A 16,221-nucleotide genomic window follows, 5' to 3' on the forward strand; every position below is an offset into this window, starting at 1 on the left:
TATATATATATATATATATATATATATATATAAATTAAGAATGAGTTGAAGACATCATAAAGATTTGGGGCACCCTCCTGTATAATTGAATCGGCTGCAAAAGTAGTTGTAAATAGCACGATGTGCTTAGTTCAGAGTCCAGAACAGAACTGCCTGTACTGAGGCAAGATGGCAGTTTTAAAGGGCTGGAAGGGAAGTGACGTCATCTATGTCGGAACTGGGAGTGGTGTCCTTGTGCCCGGAAGTGACATCATCCTTGGGGCTGGCAACAGGCGGGATTTCCCGGGAAAAGGTCTGCAAGGGACTGAGAGAGAAAGTCAGTACACTCCGCCACTCCCTGGCCTGGTGTAGAATTACTAGTGTTTAGGCCCTTCAGCTGGTTCCCATGTGCATGTGTGTGACAATATATATATATATATATTTAAACAGGTATATATATATATATATATATATATATATATATATATATATATATATATATATATATATATATATATATATATATATACTGCTCAAAAAAATTAAAAGGCATACTTCTAATCAGATTATAGCATCAAGTCAATGACACCTCTGGGCTATTAATCTGGTCAATAAAATAGCAGAGGGGGTTGTTAATCAGTGTCAGCTGCTTTAGTGTAACAATGAGACAAAACAGAAATGAATAGTTTAACAGATGGAGGCCACTGACATTTTTCCCTCCTCATCTGTTTTTTCACTTGTTTGCATTTGGACCCTACGGAGGTGGCACAGGTAGTCCAACTTCTCCAGGATGGCAGGCACATCGATACGTGCCATTGCCAGAAGGTTTGCTGTGTCTCCCAGCACAGTCTCAAAGGCATGGAGGAGATTCCAGGAGACAGGCAGATGCTCTAGAAGAGCTGGACAGGGCCCCTCATAGAAGGTCCTTAACCCATCAGCAGGACCTCTATCTGCTCCTTTGGGCAAGGAGGAACACTGAGCACTGCCAGAGCCTACAAAATGACCTCCAGTGGGCAGGCCACTGGTGTGAATGTCTCTGACCAAACAATCAGAAACAGACTTCATCAGGGTGGCCTGAGGGCCCCAACGTCCTCTAGTGGGCCCAGTGGAGCTTGATTGACATTTGCCATAGAATATCAGAATTGGCAGGTCCACCACTGGTGCCCTGTGCTTTTTACAGATGAGAGCAAGTTCATCCCGAGCACATGTGACAGATGTGAAAGGGTCTGGAGAAGCCGTGGAGAACAGTATGCTGCCTGTAACATCATTCAGCATGACTGGTTTGGCGGGGGGTCAGTGATGGTCTGGGGAGGCATATCCATGGAGGGACGCACAGACCTCTACAGGCTATACAATGGCACCTTGACTGTCATTAGGTATCGGGAGAAATCATTGGACCTATTGTCAGACCCAATGCTGGTGCAGTGAGTCCTGGGTTCCTCCTGGTGCACAACAATATCGGCCTCATGTGGTGAGAGTATGCAGGCAGTTCCTGGAGGATGAAGGAATTGATACCATTGACTGGCCCCATGCTCACCTGACCTCAATACTATAGAAAACCTTTGGATGGGACATTTTGTTTCGGTCCATCTGACGCCACCAAGTTGCATCTTAGACTGTCCAGGAGCTCAGTGATGCCCTGGTCCAGATCTGGGAGGAGATCCCCCAGGACACCATCTGTCATCTTATTAGGAGCATACCCCAACTTTGTTAGGCATGCATACAAGCACGTGGGGGCCATACAATCTACTGAGTACGATTCTGAGTTGCTGCAATGAAATTTTTGCAAATTGAACTCCCCTGCCGCATCATTTTTTCACTTTGATTTTTGGGATGTCTCAGCCCTCTATAGGTTGATGATTTTCATTTCCATCAAACGATGTGCCATCCTTTCATTCCTAACACATTACCATATCAGTAGAGATAGCCAGCAGGATTTTTTTTCCCCATTGAGATTTGATGTGTTTTTAATTTTTTGAGCAGTTTATTATACTATAACTTTAAATGCTTAGCTCTCTTTTTTGGTTTTGTTCACCTTTGCACCTTTAGTTGAATTTTATCATTGATAACTAACAATGGACAGAGCAGACATTCTGGCAAATGATGCTGAACACCATCAGAACCACTGAGATCATCAGTAGTAAATACTTCATTAAATAACAAGGACAATGGAAAAGCAGCGTGAAAAATCAGGATGATTGATCTTAAAACCATAGGTAAATACTAAATTATTCCCATACAACTTACACAGATGCTTGTTATATTTTAATAAATTGTATCAACTTTAGTTTTTCCATTTCTATATAAGCTCCAATACAAAGAAATTAAGAAAGAGCAACTTGCATAATTAGACTAGGCTCCCCATTAAAAACATGAAGCCACATGTCGGCCTGGACTGAATTTAAGAACCACTACATCCGTGAATTAAACTTAAACTTGCACTAAATTTATGATTAAATACGTAATTTTGACGGTTCTTCGTCTAACTCAACGGTTCTCAACCTGTGGGTCGCGACCCAGTCGAGGGTCGCCTAAGACCATTGGAAATATGGGTGTTGTCTATTCTAATGTGTAAACCTTGTTATTGTACAAATTTTTCCATTGGTAGTTACTATTTTTTTTACTATAATTGTCATTCGAGGATAGATGTTGCAGACAATTGAATCAGAATAATTTCAAACGTTTTAATTGCAATTTTATTATTTTTAACTGTTTACATTACGTTATGTAACGTCACGACAGGGATTTACGCACTTCTTCTTCCATTTCCAACAACATATCTTTACGAAACAGGGTTTTCCAGCTTGTTGGTTATCAAGTCTAAATACAGAAGTAGACGTGTTTCAGAAGATGATCTTCGTTGTGCTCTTGTAAAGACTGCCCTGAAAATTTCTGATCTGGTGAGAAAGAAGCAGCCTCAACCTTTGCACTGACGTTGGCTTTTTACATGTACTGTCACAACAATTTTGTAGCAATGTATTTTACTGCACGGTGGCGCTACTGCCTCGCAGTTAGGAGATCCGGGTTCGCTTCCCGGGTCCTCCCTGCGTGGAGTTTGCATGTTCTCCTCGTGTCTGCGTGGGTTTCCTCCGGGCACTCCGGTTTCCTCCCACAATCCAAAGACATGCAGGTTAGGTGGATTGGCGATTCTAAATTGGCCCTAGTGTGTGCTTGGTGTGTGGGTGTGTTTGTGTGTGTCCTGCGGTGGGTTGGCACCCTGCCCAGGATTGGTTCCTGCCTTGTGCGCTGGGATTGGCTCCGGCAGACCCCCATGACCCTGTATTCGGATTCAGCAGGTTAGAAAATGGATGGATGGATGTATTTTACTGTTGTTATATTAATACTGCTACGCCATGCTTTTCACATTTTCACATAAGTATACAACATGAATATGGTGAATACAGTTCAATACACAATGAAGAAAAACTAATAAAAGTAAGTCATGAAGACAAAATTTCATTTATTTGTAATTAGAAATAAATATTTCACAGTATATAATTACATATTGTTTTTGTTATTAATCACTATGCTTTAATTATGTTCAATTTGTAACAATGAAAATATATCCTGCATATCAGATATTTACATTACGATGCATAACAGTAGCAAAATTACAGTTATGAAGTAGCAACGAAAATAATGCGGCACTAGAAAGGATGAGAGCCACTGGTCTAAGTGAACAAGTAGAGCGCACTTAGAGAACTTTTATTTTGACACGGTTTGTTTTTCCGGATGCCGTCTCTGTTGCTGGTGTCGCTCTATTCAAGTTCGTCGGGTCCTCCTGGAGAAGACGTTCACAGAAAGTAAAAAGGTACGTGCCAACAAACAGTATGCTAGAGAGAAATTACGACACGAGCAGTGGCTTCCGTGGTTGTAGTTGGCATATAAAAAGCAAAGGCCTTTTTGACTTTTTTTTTTTTCGGTCTATCTTCACTATGTAGTGTTTGGTCAGAGCGAGCTTAGCTTTCGCGAAGGGTGCACAGCAGTAAGCGAACGTGTTTTCTGCCCTCTTTTTAAACGACTCGCTTTAAACCGGAGTCGTCCGGTGGGACCTGCAGGCGTTCCCTTATTTTGTAGTGTTGTCGCACGAGTATCTGCCACTTTACTCCGTGGGTCTACGTTCAGGTTGTCAGATTTGACAGGCACTCTTCAGCCTAAACACAGTTGAAATCCCGCCCTGCAAAATCTAGCCTAATGCAGTCCGTTACAAGCAATCCAGTCACTTAACAGGCAATAGCGTGATTATTACTCCTCTGATTGGAGAAATACTACGTAATTAGCATGAGAAGGCGGGGCTACACAGTTTGTTTTGGAGAGTGTCGGCATGACACTCGAGCGTAAAACATGCAGAGAGTATTCTTTAAATGGGTTTCGTTTAAAGTTATATCAGCAGAGGAAAAATATGATGATAACCAGTTTGGTTTTGTACGTTACATATTTTGCTTTCATGTGAAAGAACAGAAAGTTAGTGAAATGCGACGTCAAAGTGCGGAACAAAAGTTACAAGCCAGAAGTTAGCTACTTATTCGGCTTGCTGCTTATTCTGTTCACTGCTTACTAATACATTTTATGCAAACCACTTATAAAAACAACACAAAATATTGAACAACGTATACGTTAATTTGAGTCATTAAACGTGATGAATAGGCTCGAAAGGCAAAATAGTTTGCATTTTGGGCCTTGAATTCCACTGTTTTATCAACAAGGGGTCCTTGGGTGACCCTGTTTACATTCTTTGTTGTGTAGTCCTGACAAAAAAGCCCAAGCAGACCCCCAACTCTTGTCCTCTTACCCTTGCGCTTACAGTACTTGCATTGTTCAGAGATACAGGACACTTGGTCAGACCAGAGTTAACTTCATCTCGGATTTCATTTTTGTTTTCTTGTTCATAATCTGTAGACCCCAGTTGATGAAACAGAGAAACAGGGCAAGTAAAATGGCAGGTTTAAACTTGTATCAATTCATTATTAGCAGGACAGTCCTTAATCTAGTGTGGTCTCTGGATGCAGGTAATAGAATGAGATGCCAGACTTCTGGAGATCTCCATGTTTATCACAGTTAACCTCAATAGTTTAACCTTGTACAAATGTGTGTTCTCCCGGTGACCATGTGTAAGGGCAACAACGTGTCTCTGCTCTTTGTATACAGCCAGCCTGTGGTAGCTTAGCTGTTTGTGAGACCTCAGCTTATTCTTTTAGTCAGCTGTGACCAGTGAGCAGAGGAAGCATAGGGGTCCCCAACTCCAGTCCTGGAGGGCCCCCGTGGCTGCAGGTTTTCATTCTAACCCTTTTCTTAATTAGTGACCAGTTTTTGCTGCTAATTAACTCCATTTTCATTCATTTTATTTGACTTGCTTTTTAAGATTTGCTCCCCTGAATTTCTTCATCGTTCCTCTGAATTGCGTCATTTCTTTCCTTAAATGACACGCAAAAAGAAATGAAGTGTGAAGCGGGTGAGCCAACAGAAGACCAGCTAAGTCAGGGCCTAAAAGCCCAACCAATTTCACTCCAACCAGTTGCTTAATTAGGCGCCAATTCTTGTCGTTAATTAAACCCGTTCTTTAATTCCATAGGTTGTTGCTGCTCTCATTATGCAATAGCTTACATTTCAGATATTATTGCTTTTCTCTTTTCTAAGAGCACTGTTAAAATATTTTGGGGACCTGAGCAGATCAACGTTCCTGAGATCTTCACCTTTCTTTATTTTCAGATATTGTGTGATGGACACAGTATGCTGGTCATGTTTTGGCTCATTTTGTATCTTAGTATTGTTTGGCTGCTAATTAAGGAAAAAGAAACAAGGGGTCAGAGTCTTCAAGGGCAAGTCAAATAAAATGAATTCAAAAGAAGTTAATTAGCAGCAAAAACAGGTCACTAATTAAGAAAAGAGTTAGAATGAAAACCTGTAGCCACTGGGGCCCTCCAGGACTGGACATGGGGACCCCTGTCTTATGTATTACATTTAATCTTTTTTCTTTGAATACATACTTTACCCAACACAGGGGTATATGTAAAATATTATCTGTGAAATACCAAGCAATTTTCCCCCTGAGTTTAACAAAGTATATCAAATAAAAATTGTTCTGCTCTGCTCTTTCATAGCTGTCATATCCAGTAACAGCTGAACAATATGGAGGAGGCAGGCCTGTCTGCCCAGGAACATCTAGGCATGGGATATGAATGTGAAGAGGGGGTTTCAAAAGAAATGTGTGGTGATGAAGAAGAGAAAAATCTCTTACTGGAGGAGGGTCTCCCTTCCATGCAAACCATGGACATTAAGGAAGAGGACAGAGAGTGGGAAACTGCTTACCTTCAACAGGAGAGTCACAGCATTAAAGAGGAGGATTATGAAGGGGTGACTGTGGACATAAAAACAGACCCCGAGTTTACATCTCGCATTACCAACGTGTGGAAGGACGAAGTCTTAAATGGTATAAAGGAAGAAGAACACCTTAAATCCGAGTCTGACTTTCAGGCTTTTTATCCAAACAAACGGGATCCTGGATTAGACTTCACACCCGACGGTAACTGCTGTCTGCAGCATCGTTCTGACCCGGTGAAGTCAGAAACTTTGGAATTTGATACGGAGAGGTCTGCAGTAGCATCGGGCTCAGGTGATTCTGGCACAGGTAGGAGCTATACATATCACACATTTGTTAAATGATGGACCCTGCCTTTTTCACTGAAATCTGAAATGCAGGTTTGCTTTGATCTGTGAATTTTGAACTGAAAAGTTAAAACAGTATTTGCTTTTATAGTTTTCTTAAAATATCATTCTCCTCAAAGAGCTTTATCTCACCCCTTAAGACTGAGACTAACAGTGGTACTTGTCAAATTGCTTATGTTAGGCAAAGCCGGATCAAGACCCCCACGGTTTCCTGGGTGACTTAGCTCCTTAACCGAGAGCTGATGATACTTGTTAAAGTGCAGCATGCAGACACCAGTGGCCTCATGTATAACGCCATGGATAAAACTCACACTATAACATGGCGTAAGCACAAAAGCGGGAATGTGCGTACGCACAGAAAAATCCAGATGCAGGAATCTGTGCGTATGCAAACTTCCACGTTCTTCCACTACATAAATTCCGATCAGCGTGAAAATCAACACACGCGCAAACGCCTGCTGTCCCGCCCCAACTCCTCCTAGAATTACACCTCTTTGAATATGCAAATCAATATAAATAGCCCTTAAGATCAGCCTTCTGTGAAAAGACAATGGGAAAACCAAATGGAGGCAAGGAAAAACGTACTATTTGTTGGTTTAAACGGTGGTATAAACAACAAAAGGAAGTTGATCGAGTGACATAGCGTGTCGGAGAAACTCGAGAGCTCAAGTTCACAAAGTCGCACAGTGCCCGAAATAAAAAAAAATTGTCATATATCAAAGTCGCCGTGAAAAGGTGAGTCGTAGCCCACCGTCTGAGTGTCATATAAAAGCTTATTAGGGTACAGAGAAAAAAAACAAAGGCACACAGAGGGGAAAAAGCAGGAAATGTCAACTTTAATCTTGAAATTTCCACTTTAATAACGTAGTTTATTTTGTCATTAAAGTCGAACATCATAAACTTAATTTTAAAATCATTTCATTAACCAGTTTCTCAAATCACATCGTAATTAAAGTAGCATGTTAAATGCTTTGTTTTGTATTTGATCTTCTATGTGCTCTATGTGTGAATCACTACGTGCTTATTAAACCAGCTCTCTTCTTCCAACTGGACACAGAATCTATTACATTCGTGATATTACAGCTCTCTGAATAACTAAAATACTGAGATGTATACGTGATATCATTTTCATGATGATAGGAGTTAAAGCACGTTATTAAACATGGGTTTCACGGTGCAGTGATTAAATAATTTAAATAATTTATTGCAGCAGTGCTGTCTCTTTCAAACGTATTAACCTCCAAATCCTTTCCTTCCTTTTCTTTCCCCAAATACCCAATCGCCACACAATCAGCTCTGTAACAGACATTAAGCCATCTGTAAGCTTATAGCGCCAATTCTTCAAAACGTTTAAGGAACATTGAAATATCTTCATAGTACGTGTTTAATTATTCTATCCTTCAGTCCCAGTGAAGCATACAGTGCAAGACAGGAACAATCCGTGAACGGAGCACTAGATCCTTGCTAGCGTAGTGACACCGTATCCTTTAATATATTAACAATATAGATTATTTAAATAAAGTTAAAGTTTTATCTGTATATAATAAACATATTTTGCTGCATTTCCTCTTAAAAATATTGTCATCATATGTAAATACGTGCAATATTATAACTGTTGTGCAAGTTTACAGTGAGGTGATTGTACTTATAAGTACAGACAGTTCTGCAAGGAACACTTGATGGACTAATGGATTGCGTTTAGAGCTCTTGTGATGAAACACTTTCTGAACCGTGAGGTCCGTACAGGAAAGATTTTGAAGTGTTTGCCGTTTGAGAAGCAGTTCAAATAGGAAGCATGGCTGAGGCAGCGTATGCTTGATGCTGTATACCGATAATTCTCTTTCCGATCAGCCGCTCCGAGTGGTGCAGTGAGAGTAATATGGAAAAAGATGATCCACTGTGGCAACCTCTAATGGGAGGAGCTGAAAGAAGAAGAAGGTGCAGTGAGAGTAACAACATTAAAGCAGCTATGGTATTTAGAATAGTTTGGCCATTCCGTGGACCATTATATTGTTACAGCTTAATTACAATCAGATGCATTACACTAATAAACAATATGCGGTTAATTTCAGTGTACGCGTCAGGGATGTGCATCTGAAAAAGAAAGATAAACCACACAGGAACAGTAGCACTGCTTTGACGCTGGGTGCCGCCAGTCTGCAAATCCGAGCGGAGAACTTGCGTACCACAAGATATGAGGTACCGTGGAAATGTGCATAGCTTTATGCCAAGTTTAGGTTTTATACATCGCGATTTGAATGCGGAAACGTTCATACGCAACATTTCTGTGTGTACGCACCGTTTATACATGAGGCCCCTGGTGCTAACCAGTAACTCACTCACAAACAATAACCGTTTGTGGAAACCTCTACAAATGGTCATTAGATGGCGCTCTACATTAACTAAGTTTCTCGATTGTTTTAGTAGTTTGTCGAACTTTCTCGGTATTTTGTATTCCTATATAAATAGCTGTTGGTTTCGCATGTTCTAAGTGTTGAATTAGTTTTCAGACACTGTATCAACTGTATATTGTTGTGATTAAGTCAAGTGAATTTTTGAATTATTCCTTCTCATAATTTATGTATTTTTCAAAATAGATCAGTTTTTACTGAACAGTAATAAACATTGTGAGAGTGAAAATAAGAGGGCACACCGTCAACCAGAATGTGAAGAAGCGCAACTATTGAAAATATGATAACAGTTATTTGCACTTTGGTTTTACGTTGACAGAAGTCAGTGGTGACTAGAGGCCGCAGTGTGTACTGTGTATGAAAGTTTTGGCACCAGAGTGCATGCTACCAAGTAAGTTGAAACGCCATTTAGAAACCAATCGACCCCGCGTGGTTAGTAAATCTCGCGACTACTTTAATGGAAAGTTAAAAGAGATCAATCAACAAAAAGGTAGTTTTTATAAGCAGGCATTAAGACCAAGAAATGCATTGCTAGCATCTTACAAGGTGGCACATAGAATCGCGCCAATTTCTCTCATTCATGCTGGCTGGCTGGTCCTCTTTCTTTCACCTCAATGCCGTGCTCTCAATCTCGATCTCCAAGCCTTTTTCCTTTCCCTTTCGTCTCTCTCTTTTTTTTTTTCCCTTTCCTTCTGTGCATGCCTGTTCTTATACGGCTCCATGGGTGCAGCATCTCAATCACGCACCGCAGGAAGCCGATTAAGCAATTGAGGTGCGACTCACCCCAATTACTCCATCAACTCCCTGCGGCTGCACGACACGCCCACGGACACGACAAATGGATTATTTAAAAGCCACCAATCATTCGTAGCCTGGACGTGCTACACTACCATCCTACTAATTGTAATTAGTTGAATTTGTTCAATTACTTTTTTTGTGAACTTAAATACATGTTTTATTTATTTTTACTTAACCCTATAATTAAAAAAAAAATGATTGGCTATTGTGCAAATTAGAATTTGACAATGGGGTGGGGGATGGGTGTGCCTTGGGAAAACCTGGATTCAGCAAGGGCGCAGAGAATCAACAAAGTTTGGGAACCACTGGCATAGCAAGCATGTTAAGTTCCTCCTGTTTGCTTTTGATGTCCTGAAACCTCAGCAAATGCCTGAAGGAGTTTGGCCCACTCACCATCATATTCAGATGTCATAGCAGGCTTTTGTTCTTGCAGAGTAAGAAAATGCACAGTGCTATCCTTTTTGCACCTGCCACAGCTTTAATTTCGCTTCAGATGATTTTGGATCTACATACAGAGAGCCAAGAAGCTGGTTGGGACCTCTGAGCTTGACATTCAGCTCCAGGAGGTACTTTGTAATGTCCACCATGAAAGCTAAATCACGTTGCCACTTTCTATCACTGAGGGCTTCCCCCCGATCTCCATGAATTTTTTTTTACTTCTTCCATCAGTTTGTGAAACCGTGTGAGCATATCCGTGTGACTCGGCCATCGCCCCTCACAATGCTAGACCAGATCTTCAAACTCCAACTCAAGCTCACTGAGTACCTCCTTGAACTGGCGGCTGTTTAGAGCTTTGCTTTTAATGAAATTTCTGGAGATGACAGTTGCCATTACATTATTGAGCTTCATGGAAAGTGCGCACAGGCTGTCTTGATGTATGATACATTGGTGCACAACTAAATCTCTTGGATCGAGACTGAGATGACTCATTTCTTCTACTTTAGCAGTAATGCCTTACACAAAAATTGCTAATTGGGCAGTATTCGTTATGCCCATTGTTTTGTTGCAGTCCAAAGAAAAAAACTGGAAATTTCTTACAGTGTCCTTCAGTGAGTTTTCAACATCTTGTGCCATGTCAGTAATACACTCTGTGATGCTTCTTTGAGACAAACTGACACATGGGATCAATTTTACTTTGTCCAATGCTAGCAACTCTGCAGCAACAACAAGGAACTCCTTCTCAAATTCTCCTTCTGAATGTGGTTTCAGGTTCTTAGCGACTAGCTCGCTTACCACACAGCTTGCCTGCATTACAGTGTCCCTGTCAGAACGCAGTCTTGTGAAAGCAGCTTGTTGCGCATCCAAACTCCACCAAAAACCGTTAACTTTATCCAAGCACAGCTGTAATGACGCTCGAAATTGGCCTTTTTCATCACAAACTAGGCATATTGGCTTGCCTTTTACTTCAACAAAAAATAATCATTTGTCCATTTCTCTTTGAAAACTCAACATTCAGCATCTCCTTTTCTTTTCTTGACTGACACCTCAATCAGTGTCATTGATAATAAGCCTGTTGCGGTCACTCTGACCGTGATCCAGACTGGCATAGAGCCGGAACATACCACCAACACCCCCCTCGCTACTGTTTTATTTTATTTCAGGGAAAAATAATTGTCTGTGTATAATTTTTTTAATCTTCTTCTTCTTTCAGCTGCTCCTGTTAGGGGTTACCACAGTGGATCATCTTCTTTAATATCTTTCTGTCCTCTGCATCTTGTTCTGTTACACCCATCACCTGCATGTCCTCTCTCACCACATCTATAAAACTTTGCTTAGGCCTTCCTCTTTTCCTCTTCCCTGGCAGCTCTATCCTTTACATCCTTCTCCCAATATAGTTGGCATCTCTGCTCTGCACATGTCCAAACCAACACAATCTCACCTCTCTGACTTTGTCTCCCAACCGTCCAACCTGAGCTGACCCTCTAATGTCCTCATTTCTAATCCTATCCACCCTCGTCACACCCAATGCAAATCTTAGCATCTTTAACTCTGCCAACTCCAGCTCTATACAGTTCCCTTTCACTCTTGCTGATACCCGTCTGTCACAAATCACTCCTGACACTCTTCTCCACCCATTCCACCCTGCCTGCACTCTCTTTTTCACCTCTTTTCCACCCATTACTTGGTACTGTTGATCCCAAGTTTTTAAACTCATCCACCTTCGCCAACTCTACTCCCTGCATCCTCACCATTCCATTGAGCTCCCTTTCATTCACATAAATGTATTCTGTCTTGTACCTACTGACCTGCATTATGTGATTGTATTCTTCTTAAATCTAATGACCTTTTGTTGTATTTGTATTGGTTTAGGTTCACCCAGTTTGCGTTTTGAAGTAAGATTATTTCTAAAATGCACAATTTGTATTTTGGCAGATTTACAAGACAGTTGTGGTATCTCCTTACTGTTGTTCACTCAGACCTTTGATGGAAATATGAGGAAAGCAACATCTGGACCAGGAAATGAAGCAGCAGCCCCTTTGAAGGTTACTTCTCCACCTGTTGTGAAGCTTACAAAGACAGACACAATCAGTACTCAACTACCGGTACAAAATACAATATCATTGACTTTCTTTTCCAGTCAAGAAATGAGGAAACGTTTCTTATGCACACTTAATTACAAAGAGAAGGAAAGTCGTGCAACACAGAAGCCATGTTGTTTTAAATGTGGGAAACATTTCTCCAGCAAAAGTAGCCTTAACAAACATGCAAGAATTCACACTGGAGAGAAGCGATTTTGCTGTTCTGAATGTGGCAAACGCTTCTTCACCAGGTGGCAACTTGACAGTCACACAAGATTTCACACTGGCGAAAAGCCATATGGCTGTTCTGAATGTAATAAACGATTCACTAATCGTAGCTCTCTTCAGATGCACAGGATATTTCACACTGGAGAGAAGCCACATCACTGTTCTCAGTGTGATAAACGATTTGCAACCATTTCCCATCTTCACTTTCACATGAGGACTCACACTGGAGAGAAACCGTATGGCTGTTCTGAATGTGGCAAGCAGTTCTCGGGCAAGAGTGGTCTTGAGACCCATACAAGAATTCACACTGGAGAGAAGCCATACCAGTGTTCTGAATGTGACAAACGATTCACCACCAGCAGCTCTCTTCGCATGCACACAAGACTTCACACTGGGGAGAAGCCATTTCATTGTTCTGAATGCGACAAACCATTCACAACCAGTGCCTGTCTTCGGATGCACACAAGACCTCAGACTGAAGAGAAGCCATATGGTTGTTCTGAATGTAATAAACGATTTACTACTCTTAACTATCTTAAGATGCACAAGATAATTCATACTGGAGAGAAACCGTATCAGTGTTCTGAATGTGGCAAAGGATTCTCTTTTAAGAGTACTCTTCTGACCCACACAAAGATTCACACTGAAGAGAAGTCATACTGTTGTTCTAAATGTGGGAAACGATTCTTCACCAGGAGTGGTCTTTATCACCACACGAGAAGTCACACTGGAGTGAAGCCATTTTGTTGTTCTGAGTGTGGCAAACAATTCACACACAGCAGCCGTCTTAGAATCCACACCAGACGGCATACGGGAGAGAAACCGTATTTCTGTTCAAAACCCTCATATTGCTGTTTTGAATGTGGCAAACAATTCTCCAGTAGTAGCTATCTTAAGATACACAAAACAATTCACACTGGAGAGAAGCCATATAACTGTTCTGAGTGTGGCAAACAGTTCTCTACCAAGGGCAGTCTTCTCAGACACAGTAGAATTCACACTGGAGAAAAGCCATTTTGCTGCTCACAGTGTGAGAAGAAATTCAATACCAGGAGCAGCCTCGCAAGACACATTCGATTTCACAACAGAGTTCCCTTTTCTTGTTCAGAATGTGAAAAACAGTTCTCTACCCAGAACAGTCTTATGAGACATGCTAGAATTCACACTGTGGATGACTGTAAGTCATCTACAGTCAAAACAATCTAATGGCTTCTGAGGGTCTTTTCTATCCACCTTGGTGACATTCAATACGATCAATCTGTTGCAAAATCACAAATGCACACATTGCACAAGAAACAGTGCAATTGTCTGTGTAAGTAGCTGTTGAGTAACAATTTTGATCTGAGGACAGAACATGTAAACCTAATGATCTGAGTCCTAATGGTTTGGAAGAGAAGCAGGAGAAATGAACTGTTCAGGATGGCTGAGATCTTCAGTAATACTGATTGCTTTTGTAAGACACTGTGCATGTTTGACCTGATCAGAAGAGAACTGTGGAGCAATGATATTCTGTGTCAACTTTATCACCTTACGTGGTTGTTTGTGGTCCTGGTCTGAACAGGAACCCTACCAGGATTTTGTACAGCCAGCAAGGGCGGACTGCACTTTACACTTCGAGAAGATGGTGAGTGCACATGGAACTCTCCAAGCTTTTCTCAGATGTCTAAGGAAGTCAAGGTAGTGGTGAACCTTCTTGCCTCCAATGCTGTGTCTCTCAGTCATAGTGACTACACAGCAGTTAACGCTACAACACCCCCCTCTCACATACAGATGAGAGTGTAATTAGAGAAATGAACCTGTAGAGAAGGTTCTAATGTCTCTTCTGAATATGCCAGATTTTTCCTTGAAATAGAGAGATCTTCAAAAAAACCACACACAAAAGTAGGAAGAAACAATGTTGCTGTTCTGGGTGTGGTAAACTCTTCTTAAGGGCCATACCGGAATGCTCATTACAGTTTTTTTCAAATGCTAAAACACATTTCACAAACGTTTCCTCCATGTTCCCCAATGTCTAAACACAACACCCTTTTCTAAAGCTACATAAACACAACCACACCTTCTCACTTCAAAACTCAAACTTTCACACCAAAAGAGCAGCTCGAAGCTTTCAAAAATGTAAACACTATACACACCATTACACACTACAGCAAAACAATTGAAAACACAATGCTCAATTTGTGAGAAGGTTCTTTGTTTCATAACTGCCAATGCATATTTTTAGAAACTTTACAGTAACGGATCTTCTTACATCTCTGCAGAGGACTAGGCATTTAGATTTGTGAGTTTCATATGAAGAGTATAAATCTATAGAAAATTCTGCATGTACACTACTGTAACACAACTCAATGCAAAAACAGAATCTATTGCACACAACGGTACTCTTGAAAACATGATCAGGGTGTTAAGTTTTTTTATTTACTTTATTTACACCACACACACAACACAATCACTGTGCGGTATCATGTCGCTGAGCTACATCGGGCCACATCACCTCATCCACATCGCAGGCTATATTGTCTCTTGCCAAGCACCGCGGGAAAAACACCCTGGAATGGCGAATCCATCCTTGGAAGGCCTCCACTGGGATGTCAACACAGGCCAGCTCCATTGCCCTTAGGAGGTTCTCTCTAGTGTATGGTTGTCTGTCAGAAACCTTCCATCTCCACGATGAGAAGAACTCTTCTATAGGGTTCAGGAAAGGGGAGTAGGGTGGCAGACAGACGTTTAAAAAGTGGTTACTGTTAGTGGTGAACCACTCTCTGATTTGGTTTGTTCTGTGGAAGCGGACATTGTCCCAAATGATCACATAAATGTGATGTGCGGGCCAAGGATGGTGGTGTTGGTGGTCCAGGAGGATGTCTTTTAGCTCCTCTAGGAAGGTGAGGAGACATTGGGTGTTGTAAGACCCAAGGACAGCATGCCGGTGGACAAGCCCCTCCGAACCCATGGCCGCACAAAGAGTAATATTACCCCCCCGTTGGCCAGGAACCTCAGTGATGGCTCTTTGGCCAATGATGTTACGGCCTCTTTGCCTTCGTTTCTGCAGGTTGAAGCCAGCCTCATCCAGGAAGAGGTACTCATGAGGTCTGGCCATCGCGTCCAACTGTAATATCCTCTGTGAAAATGTGAAAGTGCACAGGTGTTCAGAACAACAGTCAATCAGGTAGCACAGTATTGTCCAGAAGTAATGTTTGCCACTGAGCAACACAGTATGTCCACTAACTGTACTGTGAACATGGATGTATACTTACTTGCACATACTCGTAACGTAGGTCTTTGTGTCGCGCAGAGTTGCTCAAAGGAACCCTATAGACCTGTTTCATCCGCATCTTTTGGCGCCGGAGAACTCGGTCTATTTTGGCCAAGCTGACATCATCAATGCTCTCAAAGTTGACATTATCGGCAATGACTTTGTCTCTGATCTCCCGGAGTCCGATGAGGTTGTTCTCACGAACCATATCCACAATGAGGGTTTCTTGTGCCGCTGTAAATATGGCAACCCTCCCACCTCTATGTGGCATTTTGTCAACTCTAAAGAAAGAAACATGTGTTGTCAATTGACATGTTTTACAATAACAACTGATTTGAAACCAGTAGACTACTTTTACAGGCTTGTAAAA

General features: G+C 41.4%; 1 protein-coding gene across 1 annotated transcript; it reads left to right on the forward strand.

Annotated features, from left to right (window-relative positions):
* The first annotated feature begins 3,703 nt into the window (after positions 1-3,703).
* Positions 3,704-15,879, forward strand: LOC120533255 (zinc finger protein 260-like). Its single transcript, XM_039760050.1, has 3 exons — positions 3,704-3,790; positions 6,081-6,607; positions 12,228-15,879. Exons 2-3 carry the CDS (start codon positions 6,109-6,111, stop codon positions 13,805-13,807), a joined length of 2,079 nt encoding a protein of 692 aa, XP_039615984.1. The 5' UTR covers positions 3,704-3,790; positions 6,081-6,108; the 3' UTR covers positions 13,808-15,879.
* The last annotated feature ends 342 nt before the right edge of the window (positions 15,880-16,221 follow it).

The sequence above is a fragment of the Polypterus senegalus genome, chromosome 8 (assembly GCF_016835505.1).
Source record: "Polypterus senegalus isolate Bchr_013 chromosome 8, ASM1683550v1, whole genome shotgun sequence".
NCBI classification, from domain to species: domain Eukaryota; kingdom Metazoa; phylum Chordata; class Cladistia; order Polypteriformes; family Polypteridae; genus Polypterus; species Polypterus senegalus.